Source organism: Hibiscus syriacus, unplaced genomic scaffold (genome assembly GCF_006381635.1).
Source record: "Hibiscus syriacus cultivar Baekdansim isolate YM2019G1 unplaced genomic scaffold, ASM638163v2 tig00117000_pilon, whole genome shotgun sequence".
Lineage (NCBI taxonomy): Eukaryota > Viridiplantae > Streptophyta > Magnoliopsida > Malvales > Malvaceae > Hibiscus > Hibiscus syriacus.
In genome coordinates, this window is record NW_024063516.1 from 314,074 (window position 1) to 335,677 (window position 21,604).

Here is a 21,604-nt window from a genome sequence, read left to right on the forward strand (position 1 = left end):
AACGGTGGCGACATCATATATGGATTCGATATGTAAGTCGTTGTAGACGTTGGCTGCTGTGAAGGTCCTGCTGGTACAAATGAGGATGAACCGGAAGCACCTGCTCTCCGTCCACGAGTCGGGGGACGATGGTGTTGTGTCGGTGAACGTCTCTGTCGACGTCGCCAAAAGGTTCGCCCTCGTGCATCCTCGGGAAGCAGAAACAGTTTCCCGTTACTGTTGAACCAGTCATAATAACCGTCAGCAACCATCAAGAGGTCATAAAAAATGGGCTCTCTACGGGGAAAGCGCCAATGTCGATCCTCCCACAACACGACCCACTCATGATGCCTCACCAGCCAATTTGTATCTGTCTTGCCGCGTTGATCTGTGCTATGCAACTCATCCATATTGTGAGGTGCTTCTGGAATTGGTTGAAAATAACCAAATTGCCAGAGCACGCGATCAGTAGAGTGCCACTCGACGATCGCATAACAGATCAAAGGGATCATCGCCATCCAAACATCTGATGGGCCCCTCAACTCAGGTGTGATCACCATCCTCGCATCATCATTAGAATATGACACCCATTCAAACTAAAACAAATATATATAATTTTTATCAAAATAATAATCTAATTATATAACTATAATCTAAAATCGATTTTTAAACATTAAAATACATACATGTGTGCCAGCCTTCTGATCGATTAACACCCTATTTTTTTCTAAATCATCAGGTAGCTCCTGATGATTTTTCCTATCAGTAGACCACCTATTCAAGGAAAAAAATTTATTATACAATGTATAAAATGATTAATATACGAAACCAGTTTTATAATTACCTCAATAGTAGTGGAAATACGAATGGGTTCTTGACAACGGGATATAAAAAAGGCAATCAATACCATGCCCAAGACTGCAGCAGCAGGAGACATCCGCCGATAGCATTTTTTATGTAGTCAGTCGCTCGACACATCTCCCTATATAGGAAAGTCAAAACCGGCCAGATGAAAGTCGCCAAGATGTTGCAACCACATACAATGAACTTGGTTGCGTGATTTGTCTGACATCAACAACCCTTCTCTCAACTGCAGTATGCATGCCTGTGCATACATTTTAACTTCATCATCAGAGGCGTCTGCGCTCAACTCCCGAAAATTAACTTATAACCAATTTAACGGTATCCGACCACCGTTAAAATTTTCCGGGACACGTCCTAGACTAACCCGACACAAAGTAGTCCAAGAACCGGAAGATATCCCTGATATCACACCTCCATCCACCGGAAGCCCCAGGTGCATAAAAACATCCTCAAGTGTAATCATGCACTCTCCGCATAGAATATGGAATGTGTGGGTCTCCGGTCTTCACCGCCTAAGGTAGCAATAAGGTCTGGTTCTATCTTACAGTGACCCTCATATCTATCTATGTGATCGAATTCAGCCTCTACTAAATACAGCATGACTCAGCCAGGTATCACTAACTTAAGGTTCCTAATGAAAGGATCTAATATACGGTATCTCTCCTAAAATATAAATAATTATAAAAATTAATTTTTAAACTAATAATCATGCATTAAATAAATAAATTATTACTAATAATTTAAATTAAATTAAACGTTAAAATGTTACCGTATATATGATTTCCATCCAAGCGAAGCAGACCGTCTTCCATTTTATATCTGCAAAAAAAATTAATTAAATATAATATTAAATAATTTAAATACTTAAATAAATTAAATATTAAATAAAATAAAATATACCTTAAACAAATAATATAAAAGTATTTGAGAGAGGTTGAGAGAATTTGAGAAAAGTTGAGAGGATTTGGTATGATGAAAGTAATTGAGGATGTGGTATTTATAGAGAGGGATGAGAGTGTGAACGGTCGGGACAGGTACGTAATTAAACCTAAGGCGCGTTGCAGGGGGCGCGCCTTTCTGATGCGTGTCAGATTTGTAGGTAAGACGCGGCCCCTGCACCACGCTTTACACACGTGTATCCCAGTTAGCATAAGGCGCGTTTCAGGGGGCGCGCCTTACCCCATGTGACGCCAGATCAACGTAAAGCGCGCTGCAGGGGCGCGCTGCAGGGGCGCGCCTTACTGCAAATGGTGTTAGATCAGAAAAAATAGTCTGAAGGGTGCCTGACAGAAAAAATTAAATGAAAAATGTAATATATCGAGAAAACGTCCATAGTCTACTACACACACTCTCTCTCCAAGATATCTATTCTATAATTATGGAGTATTAAAACCTACTCCTAAATTCTTAAAAAATATTATCTAAAACATTTTTTTTCAATTCTTTGATGTATGAATTTTAGTACATTGTTATCACGGTTCAAATGGTGAACAAGAAAATTAAAGAGTTTATTTTAAATATATTTGGTGTTTTTTTTCCCAAATAAAAATCTATTTTTTTTACTTTTAAATTGATATTTGAATTAATTACATCCTTTCAAATTTATATTAAAAAAATTTTAAATTCATTTCATGTATTATTTTTATTAAAAGAATTAAATTTTGATGGCGTGACAACAAATGATATAATCACATCTCAACAATAATATTATTATACGTATTTTTTTAAAATTAGATTTATAAAAGTTTATTGAAAAATTCAAAACATTGAATGAAATTAAAATTCGAGTACTAACTTGAGAAAAAAATGCTTATCCGTGTATCAATTTGGGAGAAAAAAAATACTTAGGTACCAACTTAAAAAAATGTTTAACTCGAGTATTAAATATATGTTTAAGCCCCGACATAACTAAGAAATGTAATGTAATAAATAAATCGATGAAAAGGAATTTAATAAAATTCTAATGGTCAAGTAAAGTTAAAAGACCATAGTCATTTATGCCTAACAACTAAGAAAAGAATTCTATACCGTTTCAGTTTTCACACCAAATCATTACTCTCACCTTCAATGTAAAATGAACGCATATGGAAAGGGTGGCGGTAAATTAAGGATAAAGAAACAAAAAATAGTAAGTCCACAATGGGCATACAGATTTTAGTTCGTTGGTGGCGGTTATGTTTGAAACGCGGGTACAATTCCAACAGAAACTGTATGAATTCATTTCACATTTTGCTTTCTAATGTCTTTTACTTCTTCCTCCTCTTCTTCTATCTTTCTCTTCCCAAAACTCAGAGTGGAGTCTGAGAGACGGAGGCGGAGAATAAAAAGAAATCGGTTTTCAGTTACAGTTGCATTTGTTTTCGTTTTCCCCGATTCACCGAATTTGACGCATCTTCTCTAGCTGTTTTCCGGACATTTTCGAAATGCTTTATTGGTCCCCGTTTAACAACAAGGGGAAAACCTTCCAAGTTTGCTTAGATTGAAGCCCCAAGGTTAGACGATTGCCTGGTTCCGACAATAGAGAGGCCTTTACCTTGAAATAAAAAAAGGTAAAAATTGTGAAGAGAGACAGAGAGGAAAACAAAAAGTATAAATGACAATGAGCCAAGAGTTGGCAATTTCATGAACAAGGAGAAATTTTTTGTTTCGATCAGATTAAGACCATTGAATGATAAATCAAGGAATCGTATATGTGATTGGGAATGCACTAACAATGACACCATTGCTTTCAAGCATAATTTGCCCGAACGCGCCATGTTCCCTGCCGCCTACACATACGGCAAGCATTTCCATAATCATTTGCCTGTATTTTTCATTTCCCATCGAGAATCCAGAACGTCTTCTAACCATTGTGTTTCCATTTTTTGTTTGTCAATTTTGTCGAAAAAAGACAGTATTCGACAGCGACTGCGATACAGCTCTAGTGTACGAGGAAGGAGTCAAACATATTTCCTTGTCCATTCTATGTATAACTATATAATCGGGTGAAAATGTTTCTACTCGTGTTTTTCTTTTCCCTTCTCTTCAGCGAGCATATTTGCATACGGGCAAACAAGCAGTGGAAAAACATATACAATGAGGGGTATCACCAAATATGCAGTATCGGATATATATGACTACATCGAGAATGTAACGATAGACTGCGTATTACTTCTTCTCATATATATTATATTTGGAATCTATCTACCCATAAATAGATGACATCTTGTTTTGATCAATATGTTAGAATGAAGAAAGCGAATTTTTGGTGAAATTTTGTGCCATGGAAATATACAATGAAGCCGTGAGAGATCTCCTTAGCCCTGATAGTTACTCACTAAGAGTTCTAGATGATCCAGAGGTAACTATTTCTCTTTTCTTTATTTATGCTTTCTGGTCATCATTTTGCATGTACGATATTGTTTTCACACGACAGAGGGGAACGGTTGTGGAGAAACTTACTGAGGTGACTCTAAGAAACAAGGAACATCTTCACGAGCTCCTTTCAATATGTGAAGGTGAAATATTTCTCAAACGCTCATGGACTTGCATTGTTTCTTCTTCTTCTTTTCACTAGATGACATTATATATGTTTGGTATGGATTTGCAGCTCAAAGGCAAATAGGAGAGACATCTTTGAATGAAACCAGCTCGAGATCATATCAGATTTTGCGGCTGGTAGGCATGGTTACTCGAGTAACTTTTCTTTATCGGAGTTTGACCTAGTTTTTTTCTATGTTCAATGATGCAATCTTGCAGACAATTGAAAGCTGTGCTCGTGAATATGCTGGAGCTGGAAATTCAAGCATCCTTGAATCTTCCGTGGTATGATACTATTAACTTACCGAAAGGTAATGCATTTATATTACATGGGAATATTGAATTCATGGAGATCATTATTCTAGACTGAATTATTTAGTAACGAAAACCTTAACCGGGAAAATTGACTAGTTAGTCTTGTACATAATTTTATTGATCTAGTAGGAAGTGAGCGAGCTTCTCAGACCTTAACTGCTGGTGCAAGATTGAAAGAAGGTGTCACAGTTGGAGAAGGTAGGCGAGAGGGAGAAGACAAAGGGCGAGAGAAGAGTATCGAAGAAGAATTGGGGGAAATGAAGAAACAAGGGTTAGGGATTGAGATTGAATGGGGAAGCAATTACCTGAAAGAGGAGCACGTGAGGCGCACGAGGATTATTAAATCACCAAACCGGTTGATCTAGCAGATTCAGATGCTGGGTCCAAGAGATCCAAGTGATACACGGGTGGCCCAGTAAAGCCCAAGTCCTGTGGAGATAACAGAATTGGTTAGCAAGGACAGGCCAGCTGGCATAACAGATTCTCTATTTGATTGTATGTAAATAAACAGCAATGTAATGGAAAAAGGGGTTATGAAATGAATGATGAACTTTCATTTTCTCTAAATTCTCTCTTCTTCTATCCTCTCTATTCTCGTAATCTTCTCTATTTCTCTTCAATCCATAACAAATTGGTATCGAGAGCCTGAATTTTCCTGGCCATTGAAGTTGTAATGCCAAAGAAAAACCAGACAATGACTGAATCATCATATTTTGCAGCACTACAGAAACAATTGGAGGAATTGACTACTTTGGTTAAGCAGTCTCAAAATGAAACTAAGATTCCTAAGTGGTGGGAAAATCAAGAGGAGCATATCACTGCCTTGGAGTCTATAATGGCTACAAATCAAGGATACGTGGAAGAGCTTTTGAGGATTTTGACTGGTCGAAAAGGAGATCAAAATCAGCCTGAGGAGGAACATGTACAGACCCCTAATTCATATAATATGAGTGGGAAGCAAGTTGTACAGGTTACAGTGATTAATGATAAAAATAGGTTTACTTATAAACCTGATGAGCCTGGAATTTTAAAATCTAAGCCAATGGAGTTGCCTGCTCATATAACTAGTTTTAAAAATGATAATCAAGTGGGGGAGAACAGTGCTATTAAGAATAATACAATGGGCTTAGATGTGGATGGAAGAGGCACAGGGGGGTCTTTTAATACTTCAGGGAGTATGTTGCACAGACTTAAAATCGAGCTACCTTTTTTTGATGGTAGTAATCTAAGAGGTTGGATACATAAATGTCTTAAGTACTTTTCGCTATGTAATATTGCTGAGGAACAAAGAGTACAAGTAGCTACAATGTACTTAACAGGAAAAGCATAAATTTGGTTTGATGGCTATATTATGCAAAAACACCATGTTACATGGCATGAGTTTGAAGCAGACCTATGTCATAGGTTCTGTGATAAGGCCTTTGCTAATATAGTGGAAGAGTTTACTAAATTAGTTCAGAAAGGGTCTGTGGAAGAGTATCAAGACAGATTTGAAGAATTACAGCCTCACATGCTTTTGCAGAACCTTACTCTAGGTGAGGAATTCTTTGTCTCTTTGTTTATCAGTGGATTAAGGGATGACATTAAACATAGGGTCAAAGCCCTAGATCCTAAGAAACTGTCTGAAGCATATAGGCAAGCTAAATTGTATGAATTGTCTGCTGAATTTGAAAGTAAAAGATTGAGGCCAGTCTTTAGAAACCCATCCTACACAAATTCCCTACCTAATTCTAAGCCAAATCAGTTACAAATTCCACAAAAGAGTTCAACCACTTTGCAACCAAAATAGAATTTACTGGAGTATATAAGGCAAAATAATTTGTGCTTTAAGTGTGGTGAGAAATTTGTCCCAGGCCACCAGTGTAAAATTAAACAATTAAACATGATGATTGAAGATGAGATTGTTCTTCCTTCAGATACTGTACCTACTGATTCAGAACAGTCAGTCCTACAGGAAGAAGAGAGCCTAGAAATATCTATGAATGCTATCACTGGGTGTATTGGACATAATACACTAAGAATTCAGGGCAGTATCCAAGGCAAACCATTGAACATTCTAATTGACAGTGGCAGTACTCACAGTTTTCTAACACCACAGTGGGCTGAAGCTGGTATATAGGTGAATACACCTTACCCTTTAGCTATTACAATGGCTAATGGACAATAACTTTATAGTTCAACAATGTGCAATAAGGTTGAATGGCAAATGCAAGGGCACTCTTTTGTTCATGATTTCAGACTTTTACAATTGGGAGGAAGTGATATGGTATTGGGAGTAGATTGGATGAAACTATTTAGTCCAATCTTGATGGACTTCAATAAAATGACTCTTAGTTTTGTTCATCAGGATGAACAAATTGTTATACATGGTCAGCAACCATCTCAATTTTTGCAGCAAATTTCAGGGGCTTCTTTATTGAAAATGATAGCTTCAGACTCTGTTATTTTGGGACATGTGGTGTTATTATCTATGACAGAAGGTTCTAACCCTATTCCTGCAGCTATTCGACCTCTCTTAGAAAAATACAAGACTATTTTTGAGGAACCAAAAGGCCTTCCACCAAAAAGAAATCATGACCATGATATTCCTCTTAAGCCAGATTCAATTCCTGTTAATCTCAGGCCCTACAGATTTCCACATAATCAGAAGGCAGAGGTTGAAAGGCAAATTACTACTATGTTGTCTTCCTCTATTATTCAGCCTAGTAGGAGTCTATTTGCATCTCCCTGCCTATTAATTAAGAAGAAATATGGATCTTGGAGGTTCTGTGTGGATTATAGACAACTCAACAGCATGACTATTAAGGATAAATTTCCTATTCCTGTAGTGGAGGATTTATTAGATGAGTTACATGGTGTTGTTTATTTTACAAAGATTGACCTCAGATCAGGGTATTGGCAAATCAGAATTAAAAAGGCAGACATACACAAAACTGCATTCAGAACTCATCAAGGCCACTATGAATTTAAGGTAATGCCTTTTGGCCTTACTAATGCCCCTGCTACTTTTCAGGCATTAATGAATGAATTATTTAGTTCATTCCTTAGAAAATTTGTGTTGGTGTTTTTTGATGACATTTTAGTCTACAGTAGTTCTATGGCAGCTCATATTGCTCATTTACAGAAAGTTTTAGAGGTGTTCCAGGCTAATCAATTATTTGCAAAGTTCTCCAAATGTTTTTTTGGACAAAACCAAGTGGAATACTTGGGACATATTATTTCAGCTGCAGGAGTTGCTACTGCTCCTAGTAAAGTGGAAGCAATGAAGAATTGTCCTCTTCCTAAATCCTTAAAATCTTTGAGGGGATTTTTAGGATTAACAGGCTATTACAGGAGATTTATTAAAGACTATGGTGCTATCAGCAAGCCACTGACACAGATGCTTAAAACAGACAACTTTCAGTGGACTAGTGCAGCTGTAACTGCCTTTGAAGAACTTAAAAGAGCTATGAGTAGTGTTCCAGTTTTAGCTCTCCCAGATTTTTCCAAGAATTTTTGCTTGGAAACAGATGCAAGCTCAGGTGGTATAGGTGTTGTCTTATCTCAAAATGACAGACCTATTGCTTATTTAAGCAAGGCTCTTAGTCCTAGAAATTCTAGCATTTCTATTTATGAAAGAGAGTATCTAGCTATCATACTGGCAGTTTCTAAATGGAGACATTACTTAGAGGGAAATCCTTTTGTCATTAAAACTGACCATGAACCTCTAAAGTATCTCTTGGAACAGAAGTTGACTACTACAATTCAAAAGAAAGGCCTGACTAAGCTTTTGGGTTTGGATTATACTATTCAGTATAGAAAGGGAAAATCCAATGTTGTGGCAGATGCCTTATCTAGGCAATGGGAGGATCAGGGTCAGTGTTTTGCTATGGGTACAACTGTAATTATTCCTAACTGGGTTCAAGATGTGGAGGCTAGTTATAAAGAAGATCTATTGGCTGCTGATTGGATTTCTAAATTAACTGTGAATCCTACTGTTGATATTAATTGGAGATTTTCAAAGGGCATCCTTAGATTTAAGGATAGAGTTTATATTGGAACTGCTGGAACCTTAAGACTACAAATTCTTCAGACATTACATGATTCACCTTATGGAGTTCATTCTGGAAGTCAAGACACTTATCAAAGAATTAGATCATATTTTTATTGGCCTAAACTTAAGGCTATGGTGGCAACCTATGTCACAGCTTGTGCAGTTTGTCAACAAACTAAGGTGGAGCATGTTGATAAACCATGACTGCTACAACCACTACCTATTCCTCAACAGGCTTGGGAGGTCATCACTATGGATTTTATAGAAGGGCTGCCTACATCATTGAAGAAAAATTGTATTTTAGTAGTGGTTGATAAGTTTACTACGTATAGTCATTTTTTGGCTTTGTCACTTCCTTACTCAGCAGCTGAGGTGGCTAGATTATATTTGGATCATATTTATAAGCTTCATGGATAGCCTAAATTGGCCATTTTAGACAGAGATAAGACTTTCACTAGTCTCTTTTGGAGAGAACTGATGAAACTCTTAGGAACTAAGACCCTATTTAGCACTGCCTACCATCCTAAAACTGATGGACAGACAAAGAGGGTGAATCAATGCTTAGAACAGTACCTAAGGGGTCTTTGTTTTTATCAACCCAAACAATGGGCTAAATGGTTGCCACATGTTGAGTGGTGGTACAATACCACCTACCACACTGCCTTAAAGTTAACACCTTTTCAGGCTCTCTATGGCTACAAGGCTCCTACAATGGTTTGGCATACAGAGACTAATGTACATGCAGTAGCGGAATTAATGCGTAGCAGAGAAGAAATCAAACAATTGGTCAAAGTCCAGTTAGAGCAAGCCAGTAATAGAATGAAACAGAAAGCAGACAAAAACAGGTCAGAACGAGTTTTTCAAGTTGGAGATTTAGTTTACTTGAAGTTGCAACCGTATCGACAATCTTCTCTTGCCCTGAGAAAACATTTAAAATTGGCAGCAAGGTTTTATGGTCCTTATAAAATTATTAAAAAATTTGGAGAAGTAGCCTATAAATTGGACTTACCAGATACCTCGCGTTTGCACCCAGTCTTTCATGTTAGCTTATTGAAGAAGCATGTTGGAGACACATCAACAACTTCATCTGATCCTCCTGATATTGATGCTGAAGGTCAGTTCAAAATCGAACCCAGTAGAATATTGGGCAGAAGGATTATTAATAGACAGAATAAACCAGTTACACAGTTATTGGTTCGTTGGACTAACCTGGACGAGACGCACGACACCTGGGAAGATTATTCAGTGCTTCGTGGACAGTTTCCGTTGTTTGATCCTTGGGGACAAGGATCGACTCATGGGGCGGATATTGTCACAGTTGGAGAAGGTAGGCGAGAGGGAGAAGACGAAGGGCGAGAGAAGATTATCGAAGAAGAATTGGGAGAATTGGGGGAAATGAAGAAACAAGGGTTAGGGATTGAGATTGAATGGGGAAGCAATTACCTGAAAGAGGAGCACGTGAGGTGCACGGGGATTATTAAATCACCAAACCGGTTGATCCAGCAGATTCAGATGCTGGGTCCAGGAGATCCAAGTGATACACGGGTGGCCCAGTAAAGCCCAAGTCCTGTGGAGATAACAGAATTGGTTAGCAAGGATAGGCCAATTGGCATAACAGATTCTCTATTTGCTTGTATGTAAATAAAACAACAATGTAATGGAAAAAGGGGTTATGAAATGAATGATGAACTTTCCTTTTCTCTAAATTCTCTCTTCTTCTATCCTCTCTATTCTCGTAATCTTCTCTATTTCTCTTCAATCCATAACAGAAGGCTGCCATATAAACCGGAGTTTACTAACTCTTGGGATCGTGATTCGCAAATTAAGGTTGGACTATTCTCTTCATTTTTCAAGAGAACAAATACTGTTGGACGTATGTGGGTCTTTAATTCGTTTATGAGAATGAAATATTCAGACCAATTAACTGATATGACACTTCGCAGCAAGGGAAGAACCGGTCACATACCTTATAGAGACTCTAAGTTGACACACATACTCCAGAATGCTTTAGGAGGAAATGCCAGAACAGCCATCATTTGTACTATGAGTCCTGAACGTGTTCATGTTGAGCAATCAAGAAACACACTCTTGTTTGCGAACTGTGCCAAGCAGGTAAGAACTAGTGCGCAGGTGAATTTAGTCATGTCAGATAAGGCATTGGTAAAACAACTGAAAAGAGAATTGGCTAGACTGGAGAAAGAAATGAAGAACTTGGGATCATCTTCGGTTAAAGGTGATACTGCTGATGTGCTGAGAGAGAAAGAGCAACTTATTGGACAGGTGATTAGATGAACTTCAGAAAGTTGTTTCACACTAGCCTTTGCTTAAATGGCTTACTCTTGTTAACCTGGACTTTTTTTATTCTTTCTAATTTGAGTATCTACAGATGGCCAAAGAGATAGAAGTATTGACTTGGCAACATGATCTGGCTCAGTCGCGAGTTGAGAATTTGATACTGTCAGTTAAAGAAGTTCAAATGTTAAAGCAATCATCAAATTCATCAGAAGGGCCCAAGGTTCCCTATATGGTTGATTCCAACAAACATAAGGATACAGTTGCATCTAGTGTGCCTAGCAACAACAACGGATATCCTGCGCTTGCAGAGGATCCTGAAGAGGATTTTCTACTCAATGGCATGAACCCGAAGTTTATTGGACCTGATCCGAGCAAAGGATATCCTGGGCTTGCAGAGGATCCTGAAGAGGATTTTCTACTCGATGGCTTGACCCCGAAGTTTATTGGACCTGATCCAAGCAACGGTTGGGAGTTTTCTGAACAAATGGGTCAAGAATTTAAAGATAGCAGCAAGGAAGTTCAATGCGTTGAAATTGAAGACTCAAATAACACAATAAATGAACAGGAAGAGAAACTATCATGACAGAGATTCTTCCCAAGGAAACAGGAGCTGGCGAAGGTGATGTCTTCGAGAAAAAACAAGGAAAATTAGACATGATTACTACCACGAATGATAGTGCCGTATCATCACAAGAAAAGGAAGATTTGCAGCCAAGTCCTGTTTATAGTGATCAAACTTACAAGGATTTGAAACAAAAAATTCAGGAACTGCAAAGGACAGTCAAGTTTCTTGTCAATACACAACATCTAGATCAGTCACCTAGCTTCTCAGATACAAGTAGCTCTATTAGGAGCTTGAGCAGAAGTAAAAGCTGCAGGGCGGTTATCAGAACAGCGCCATCTTCACCTTCCTTTGAGAAGGCAGCACATAAAAAAAGCATACCCCCTTCCAGTGGGGTTGAAAATGACTTTTTCCAAATGCTTTCGGAAGTTAAATATGACAACAGAATCGAAAATATATCCAGAAGACATTCTCGAGCTTCTTCTGTTAGTAGCAGCTCCGTGGATACATTAAGTCTTAAAGATCTAGATGTGGAAGACACTTTGAGTGCAACTAATGGAAGTCAATTAGCGAGGATCCATTGGGAAGAATTTCCAACTCTACTGATTTAGCGGCCTGCGGCAGTGAAATGACACAGCAGTCAGAAAAGCAAATTGATAACAAGATGGTAAGAAACTGAACCAACCTCCTTCCTCTTTTGAGTTTTATTGTTTCTCAAATGAAATCAACCATTCATATTAGCTTTTATAGTTTCATATTCTGTCCGAATGAGTGCACAACCTTGTAATAATTTTTTTTATAACTATCTATCTTACTGCTTGGTACATAAGGTTGTTCCTAAGATTGCTATCCTCTTCACCGTGGTCAGAATGAGCTTTCACGCTAATAATAATTGGCAACTAACATACTTCCTTTTCCATGGATGGTTTATCGATGAGATAATAAAGACCGACTCAGAGTTTGAGGAGAAGCAGAGAAAGATAGTTGAACTTTGGGATGCATGCCGTGTATCATTAATCCATAGAAGCTATTTCATCCAGCTTTTCAAAGGCGATCCTTCCGATTGTTTGTATTTGGAGATAGAGCTCAGACGATTGACGCTTCTAAAGAACACGTTGTCAGATATAGCTTCCAGGTAAATTTAAGATTTCCATAATTGAACATAAATTAACTACTTTTATTCGATTCATCTTCAACGCAATGCAAACCACGGCTAGATATATTGTCTTCTCTCTTTCTGGTGACAGTGAGAAGGAACTGACTCGAGAGAGGTTGACGTTGAGCAAGCAAATACGGTATAAATGGTTAAGAAAGCAGAGAGAGGAAGTCTATAAGAAGTGGGGAATTGATTTGAACACAAAGCAGAGGAGCGTGCAGTTGACACACCTTGTCTGGAAGGACCCCAAGGACATTGTCCATGTGAAGAAGAGTGCTGCTCTTGTTGCGGAGGTGCTAGGATTTGTGGAACCAAGTCGAGCCCCCAATGAGGGGGTTGCATTCTGCATGTTGCCCCGATTTTTATCCCGAAGTTCTCACAGCTGGAGAGACAGCCTTCCTTCCCTCTTTTAGAAGTTGTTGAAGATAGAGTGAATTAATCTAGACTGAAATATTTTCATTTCCAACTCCCCCGTCCTGATTGTAAATTCACAATGTGTATAAAGTTTAATCAGACTTTAGTCGCAGATTCATTTTGATTCTTTCTTTGCTCATCGAAATTTGTGTAACAAGCACATAATAATGGAATGAAGGAATATCTTTCCAGATAGAATGGTTTTCATTTCCCAACCTACACCATCTTTATGTCCAACCAGAGACTTAGATATGGCTCACCGAACCTGAATAATTAAACAAAAAACCGTCAAGAGGTTGACTCAACTCTTTTAAGTTGGATTTCTTCAACGACTGGAAAATGCAATGCTCTGTTTTTTTCTCATACTATATAATAACAATAGCTGCGGAGAAAAGAAAAAGTGATGCTGGTACCCACATTGGAACCCTCAGGTCTACATGCTTTACATTATTAGCTAAGATTTGTAGACAGACCCTTCAGTGATTTTCCAGCCTGACTTGGAGCAAGACATCTCATATCTCGTGGTGTAGGATTGTAGGTTAGAGGCATTGTTTTCCGGATGATGAACATCAGTCAAGAAGGTGGATTCTTCCAGAGTTGCTTCAACCACGGCTCGCTGCCCATCCAGTGAAAGAGTGACACTGTCGATGGACATGTTCATTAGACTACATTCATATATCCAACAAAGTTGAGCAATTTCAGCTGCACAATCTGTCCATGTCTTCAACATTTGACCATCCAGAACCTGGCAGTTTTCTCAGTGTTAGGAAAAACTTGAAGGCACGCAGTCCTAATGAAGCCTTGAAAAGTCCTTCAAAGTTATCGACTATGTTTGGCTGAATCACGCAAATTAACACTCATAAAACTCTACATAACAAGCTATCCCAAAATGAAGAAAGTCCTACTTGTAGGGCAGTTTTCAAGATTTATGCTTGCGGAACTACCATAAAATAAAATGAGAACAACATCATATTACCTCTGGCAATTTATCAAGACGGTGATCAGGTCCAAACGCCTCAGATTTAATGGAAAACAATGCCTTCTGCAATTCTTGCATCCATTCTAGGTAATTCTTGCAAAGAATTTTCATCTATTACCCCTGTAAAGTTGAAATCAGTTTTGAGCACCAATAAAAATGGAAAACAGGACAACCTTGGAGGATTTCACAAACTCTGCCATGACTTGTTTAGTGGGGAAAACAATCCTCTGTAACCTACCAACTTTTAACAGTAAAATAGAAAACAGGTGCAGTAGTAGCCATACAGACAACATGGTTAAAACTAAAGGATCCATAATTAACAACAACGAAGTCCTAAGCTACTCTAGAAAAAACGTCCAGCATTGGAAATAATGCTACATTAAGTTGACTATTTACCGTATGTACTATCAAGTCATACCTGCATTAATGACGTTAGTTGCCGCTGGACTAATTTCTTTACCATTCACCGATGAACTAGATCTGCCAGGTAAAAACTTTAAACCAAGCTGGACTAATTTCTTTACCATTCACCGATGAACTAGATCTGCCAGGTAAAAACTTTAAACCAACCAACGTCATAACTCCAATTACCACACCAGCAGACATGATCTTGATACTAGCCTTTTTAATTTTGTCAGTTATTGTTTCTTCGTCATATATTTCTTCCAAACTACTTATCCCAGGAACCTCAGCTAGCATGGCCGAATCCTTTTGATCGGGTTTTCCAGAATCTCATCATTTTCAATGGGAAAAAATTTCATCTCACCATCTAATTGATGTCTTACACTCTCTTCTGAGTGATGAAGAGGAAACACCTTCTGCAATGCCTGAATTGCACTAGTCTTTACATGATCAAGAACTGCAGTAGCCTCAGCGCCTATCCTAACAATAGCTGCAGCTGCAGCTAAGGGTGAACCACCAGCTCCCTCAATCCTTTCTAAATATCTCAGGACAGTAGGATCATCATAATAATCTCCAAGCTTGAATTGTACGTCTCTGGTGTCTCTAAATCTGGGAAAAACCACCTCCATTAACCATGCCTCCAAAAGTTTGCAAAGCCCAGGAAGATCTGTCATCATCATCCTTTGAATTTTCCAAGACAAAATCTACAATAGATGGATTTCTATAACGGGAGCTATCGTTGTCTAAGCCCAACCACATGCGGCACTCATCAAGCTCCCCCACAAGTAATGAACGGAGACCCCTCTCCAAAGCAAAGTCTATCTCATGGTTTCCAATGGGAGTATAGGGAGAGACACTGTTATCTAGAGTTGTTATCTTAGTCTGCTGGAGCTGCTGGAAGAGGTTATCAGCATCTCTAATGAGATGAGGTTTCTTGTTTAGAAATGCTTGAGCAACAAGTGCAAGTGCTACTCCGTAAACTTCAAAACTTTCTGCAGAAATATTTCTTGGAGTGGCTGCAAACAGATCAACCTGTTGATATAAAAGGACTCAAACTAAAGAGAAACTAAGAAACCATTCAGAAAGCCTATAAGGCAAAATGAATGATAGAAAATGTACAAATACCCGTTCAGCTGCTGTCATGCACAAGAAGGCCTCATTCATAAAATTTTCACGGGTAAAACCTCCTGCAATTGCAGCAACTCCTCCTCCACCAACAGCCCATAATATGTTGCGTACACCATGAAGACCCTCCTCTCTCTTTGTCTGATGCTCATCATCAAGGGGTAAGGCTAGAAGTTCTAGAACACAAAGTGGGGCAATTTCCTCTAACGTCTCATCAATTTGCGACTGCAAATCTGGAGCAAGACTGCTGGCCCCTTCCTCCTATATTATCATTACAAAGGATTTATAGAGTATCATCCAAGTGTAAGAAAAGAACTGGTTGATCAATGCATAACCATTCCATTTCATTAACCTCTGTCTGTATGTGGAACCATTACAGTCTTATTTCAATAAGCATGAGTTATCTCATTAAAATATTAGTACTAGAAAAAAATCTATATATTTCTATCTTTTACTCATTTTTCGGCAGTAGGCAGACTTTTGACTTACTTTAGAAATAGTAAATCCACAGATTGACAATTAATTCAGACAACTAAACAATCAAACAATATTTTATCAACAGTGGAACATAATTTACAAATGGAAGTAGAGAGGTGTGCACAAGCACCTGCAACAGCTTCAAAGCCCTCTCAAGCACCTCACAACCACCAATAAAATGGGGAGGATTCAGAGCCATAGCATCCCTTGACAAGTCCACAAAAGCAAGGGCCATTGCCAAAACGACATCCTGTTTAAACGCCTTGGGCATCCTCTCTCTCAGCAAAGTCTCCCTAATTTGAAGCACCGCTTCAGTCTCCCCTGCCTCTTGCAACATGCACAAAGCTCCAGGAACCTATATTCCCCACATTTTCTCAATAACCAAACATTAATTGTTAAATAAAGAAAATGACAAAATGCAATTACCTTTTCCCAGGGAACTTGAGTGATGATAGTGTCGCGCTCATCATCGACAAGACCTTGGTTGTAATTTCGTCTAGAACCTGGATTAGATAGGGTTTCACAGGCGGCATGAAGAATCTGTCTTCGGCTAATTAAGGGGTCTTGACTGAAACCATATTGAGGCGGTTTGGAAACCCTTGCTTCATAGGCTCTTTTAATTCCATCTCCTAGAAAATGAGTCTCGGCTCCTAAAACCTACATAAGAAAATTATAGTTTTTAGATAACCGTAATTCCCAAAATCAACAAAATTTAAAGCGAACTGCGAGTTAGTGTCTAACCGACCTTGTAGAAATCGAGGGGAATGGAAACGTGGCGTTCGGGAGGGGAGGGAAAGGGGGAGAAACAGTGGCTGTTGAGGAGGAAGAAGATGAATAATTGTCGGTGGCAGGGAGAAATTGGAAGTCGGCAAGGAGGCGCTCGGCCCATTTACTGGCGGAGCAGAAGACGGAGGTTGAAGGGTGGTGGAGTTTGGAGGGTTTTCGAGGGTGGAGCAATGTAGTTGAAGTAGGAGTGCACAGCCCGATGCTAATGTGCCTCAAATATTCCATCTTTGAGAACCTGTGAGATGAAAATTACAAAAATAGGTTAACAGAATTCCTTTTGAGAGACTGATAGAATCGCCATATAGTGTAAAAAAGATCACTGAAGCGGTATTCTCTCCAAATATTTAATCTTTTTTAATAAAAATTACGTGCGTTAGTCTCGTTTGTTTTTTGTCATACCGATTTTGATTATCGATTTAAAAGTTAGTTTCTCCATTCCCTACTCTCCGACACCGCCACCACTCTTCATTTAACAAAATCAACTCATTGTTTTGGAAGATTTTTTCTTCTGAAAAACGTTTAACGTCAACTCATATCTTCTTCAGTCCCCACTGTCCATTTTCATCAACACTAAAAAGAGACTGTTGCTAGGATGGCTTGTTTTGTACTAACATGACCACGACACTGAGTTTTTTCCCTTTGTTGCAATTATTAGTGTTGTCGATCATGAAAAAGAAAAGACATGATTGATCAAACGTGAAGATCAAATTTTCTTTTGTTAAGGATTGAATCGGGTTCTTGGTGTTGTAGGAGAAGCAACCTTCTTTTGTTACCAACAGCATCGAGTTGACCCTTTCTTGTACTTAAAGACTACAAATAATCAATTTTAAGCAGATTCACGTGGAAAAATGAGAGATAAATGGATATATGTTTAGATAGAGTGTCATTGACTTGAAATTTCATCCTCTCAAACCAATGATTGTAATTCTCGGAAGGACTGACAATCCGACCATCTTTACCACCAACATAGAACTTGTAATCCTGAGTTGAAGTGAGAAAATCGTTATTTCTTGGCCATTTGAGCTCTTAGACGTTGTGTAGACACCCGTTTTTGTTCGGGTCTACAAAAATATTTTATTATATTATATTTATTTATTTATTATTATTATTAATATTTTTTTATTTTTTTATTTTTACAGGTCCCACACTCAACAACCATGATTTAGTAAGATTCAGAAAATAAATCGACGTATTTGAGTCCTATTGAAACACTAAAATCAACTTATTTGAGTCCTATTGAAACACTAAAACTGAAGCATTTGAGTCCAAGTATGACTCTAAATTTAAGCTAAAAATAGGTTTCTTTAGACTATAAATAGACTCAAGCATCAAGAGGAAAACACACAGAGAAAAACGTGGGATCACATTCCAGAGTCTGAAACACAAAGTACCTAGTGTGCTGCTGCTTCACACGATCCCAAAACATTTAAATTCAAGTCCGGTGTTACACCAGTAGTGCAAAAGCAAGCAAGAATAAGCGCTAAGGATTTGTAACTGAGCTGAATACACAAACTTTAATTTCCATTTGTAGTTCAAAAGGTTTTTTTTAATTGTTTTTGTTGTTTTGGAACGTGTTTGTTTGCGGAATTTTACAATTGTTGTTTTTTTTATATTTTATAAAATACCAACGCTGACTGTTTTGAAATGGACGAGTTCTATATATGTTGTGTTTATTTCACATGTTGGTGTTTCTCGTGTTCATTTGTCATAATAAATATGAATTAAGAAATGATAATACATTATTTATTATTTATTTATTTTATTATTTATTATTCATTTTTTTCTTTTTTATTTAGTATTTAATATTTCATTTTGTCATCTATCATTTTGTTTATTTTTTCTTCTGTAGTAATTTCAACCGAAGGCAAATAATTTGAATCGGATTTTTAAATTTAAATTCCAATTTTTGTAATTAAAGACAAACGAAAAATTAATTGGTACAGAAAGGGCGGTTCAAGGGTGCTAATCATTCCTTGACCGTAACCGACTCCCGAACCCGACAAGTTTCTGGTACAATACAGATTAGGTAAGATGGTGTCCGACCCACCTAAATTTGTTTTAAAGTGGAAGCCCAATTAATTTGTTCTAACCCAAATTCATTCAAGTCGAAGCCCAATTCCGGGGTCCAATCGAAAGACGATCGCGACACGTTGCGAACATGCATGTGATTTCAATGTCGAGTCAGCAGCAATTAGCGATAAGGGTGTTGATGAATGATGAGAATGGACGACGGGGACTGAAGAAGAAATGGGAACGTTTTTTGGAAGGGAAAAACTTGCAAAAAGATGAGTTGATTTTGTTGAGTGAAGAGTGGTGGCGGTGACACGTCGTCGTCGTCTAGGATGTCGGAGTTGGCGAGGCTGTACTGGAGTGGAGATGCGAAACTGCTGAAGGACCGTAGGGAAAGCCTCACCGAACACGTGTCGTGAAAGCAACTCGATGGGATTTTCCAAGCTTTGGAGGTTCAGAGATTTGAAGCTCCCATATAGTAGCAACGAAAAAGACATGTTCGTCTTCTTAAACCACCACCCGTCTTCTTCTTTGTCATTGTTAAAAACTGAGAAGAAAATTGAAAAAGAGATAAGAAATCAAAAGTTAGTAAACGAAGAGAAACTGAAGGCGAAGAAGAGCGGTAAAACAACATCACCTTCAGCTCACGAAAAGCTTTACGAAAAAAATTGAGCACAAAGGGAAGGGATTAAACGACAGTAGTATTTGTCGTATAAGCAAGTCGGGTTTTTCACTAACGTTAGTGGCTTGAACAGAAATATTCATTTATATTTAATTTTATTTCTTTTTTCTTTTGTAAATTTTGGAAGTACTATATTTGATGCTATTGTAATTTTAAAAACACTTGGAAGTGATTGAATTTGAAGTAGCATGAGCTGGTTGACTAATGTGGATTTTTTTGGAATTTTTAATTATCACGTGAGACATTCGTTAATGGGTTAATCGATGTTAACGTTAGGGGTGTTCACTGTTCAATTAAAACCGAATTAATCGATTGAACCGAAATTTCGGTCGGTTCATAGGTTGGTTAATTTCGGGTTCGGTCGATTAACGGTTAATGATTTTTTTTTCTTCAAATTTCGGTTTCGGTTAATTCGGTTCGAAATTGGTTAATCAATCGAATTAACCGAAATTATTAAATATTTAATATTATATATATATATATATATATATATATATATATAATTTAGCTTTAGGGATGTTTGAACTCGGTTTTTACCAAATTAACCGAATAAACCAAAAAATATTTAATATATAATAATATATATTATTTATAAATTTCAGTTAATTCGGTTAATCGAACTTAGTTCGGTTCAGTTAAAATTTTTTAGAAAAAAAATCGGTTAATGGAATTTGGGTAATTCGGTTTAACCGAATTACCCATTTGAACACCCCTAGTTAACGTCTAGGCCTGTAAATGAACCGAATAAACATAGATGATGGTATGTTCATGTTCGTTCATTTAACTTTAACCAAACAAAAGAACGAACACGAATAACTAAATGAGTATAATTTTTTTGTTCTTGTTCGTTCGTTAAAATGATAAAAGAACACAAATGAACGAACATAAATAAACACAAACGAACAAATATAAAATTAATTGGGTTATATTTGAAAATAGTTTTTTCCTTTTTCAAATAATTTTAGAATTTATATTTCTTTAATTAATTTGAGTGTTTTTTATTTGGGTTTAAAATTAATTTAGTTTAAAAATATTAATGAGTTTAAGGTTAAATTTATTAAATCTTAATATTTCAAACAAGTATGGGGAATATAAACGAATGGATTATCAAACATTCACGAACGTAAATGAACGAACGAGTGGTTTGTTCGTGTTCGTTCATTTAATTAAACGAACATAAAATCTTGTCCATGTTTGTTCATTTAATAAATAAAAGAACATAAACGAGAATGATTCATGAATAATTCGGTGAACGTTTAGTTTGTTTACAGGCTTATTAATGTCTGAGGGACCATTATATATTAAATCAATAACATAAGGGACCAAGCGCGTTTAATTTTTAAATTGGTGACCAAAATCGGTCAGACCAAAAGTAAAGGGAACTATTTGCATAATTTACCCATTTGTTCTTCTTGGTTTGGATTGTCTGGTTTCTCCCAAAAAAAAAAACACGGGTTCGAGACCCCTGGCAACTAATATTTTTGGTTTAATATTGGGTAAAGTATACAAATAGGGGGGGGGGGGGAATTAGAATGCATGTTAAACATTGTGTTTTACATCTATCATTTATTTTCTAAAATTTATAAATTGCCATTAAATTATATTGAAATGATCTTTTTAGATATCAAATTTTCAAAAGTTAGATAATATACATTAAAATTTAAATTTTGTTACAAAATGAGCACAACGTCATTATCTATCATTAAAAAGGTAACCTTACATGTTAAATTAATAAAAAAAATCTTATTTGACCCTTAATTATGACTAAAACTTTATTTGACTATTAAATTTAATTAAAATAATTTTTATTATGTTCGTTAAATTGAAAATAAAATAAAAATAAATAAAAATAAATTAAATATTATTTTTCAATGTCATATCATAAATATTGAATTTATATCATATAAATTACTTGATACGTTATTAAAAGTTAAGGATTGTTTCGGTTTTTTTTATTTAAGTTTGGATGTATTTTTCTTAATAATGCGATACTATAATTTTCTAAA

General features: G+C 37.0%; 1 protein-coding gene and 1 pseudogene across 1 annotated transcript; one reads left to right on the forward strand and one right to left on the reverse strand.

The window, feature by feature from the left end:
- Positions 1 to 3,527: 3,527 nt before the first annotated feature.
- LOC120194715 (kinesin-like protein KIN-7F) lies at positions 3,528 to 13,136 on the forward strand. Its single transcript, XM_039196948.1, has 16 exons — positions 3,528 to 3,648; positions 3,734 to 3,809; positions 3,872 to 3,972; positions 4,070 to 4,183; positions 4,259 to 4,340; positions 4,433 to 4,500; positions 4,582 to 4,646; positions 4,787 to 4,857; positions 10,483 to 10,537; positions 10,654 to 10,990; positions 11,097 to 11,294; positions 11,382 to 11,568; positions 11,613 to 12,177; positions 12,309 to 12,350; positions 12,436 to 12,702; positions 12,815 to 13,136. Exons 1-16 carry the CDS (start codon positions 3,598 to 3,600, stop codon positions 13,134 to 13,136), a joined length of 2,601 nt encoding a protein of 866 aa, XP_039052879.1. The 5' UTR covers positions 3,528 to 3,597.
- A 438-nt stretch (positions 13,137 to 13,574) lies between these two features.
- Positions 13,575 to 17,197, reverse strand: LOC120194623 (annotated as a pseudogene).
- Positions 17,198 to 21,604: the final 4,407 nt, after the last annotated feature.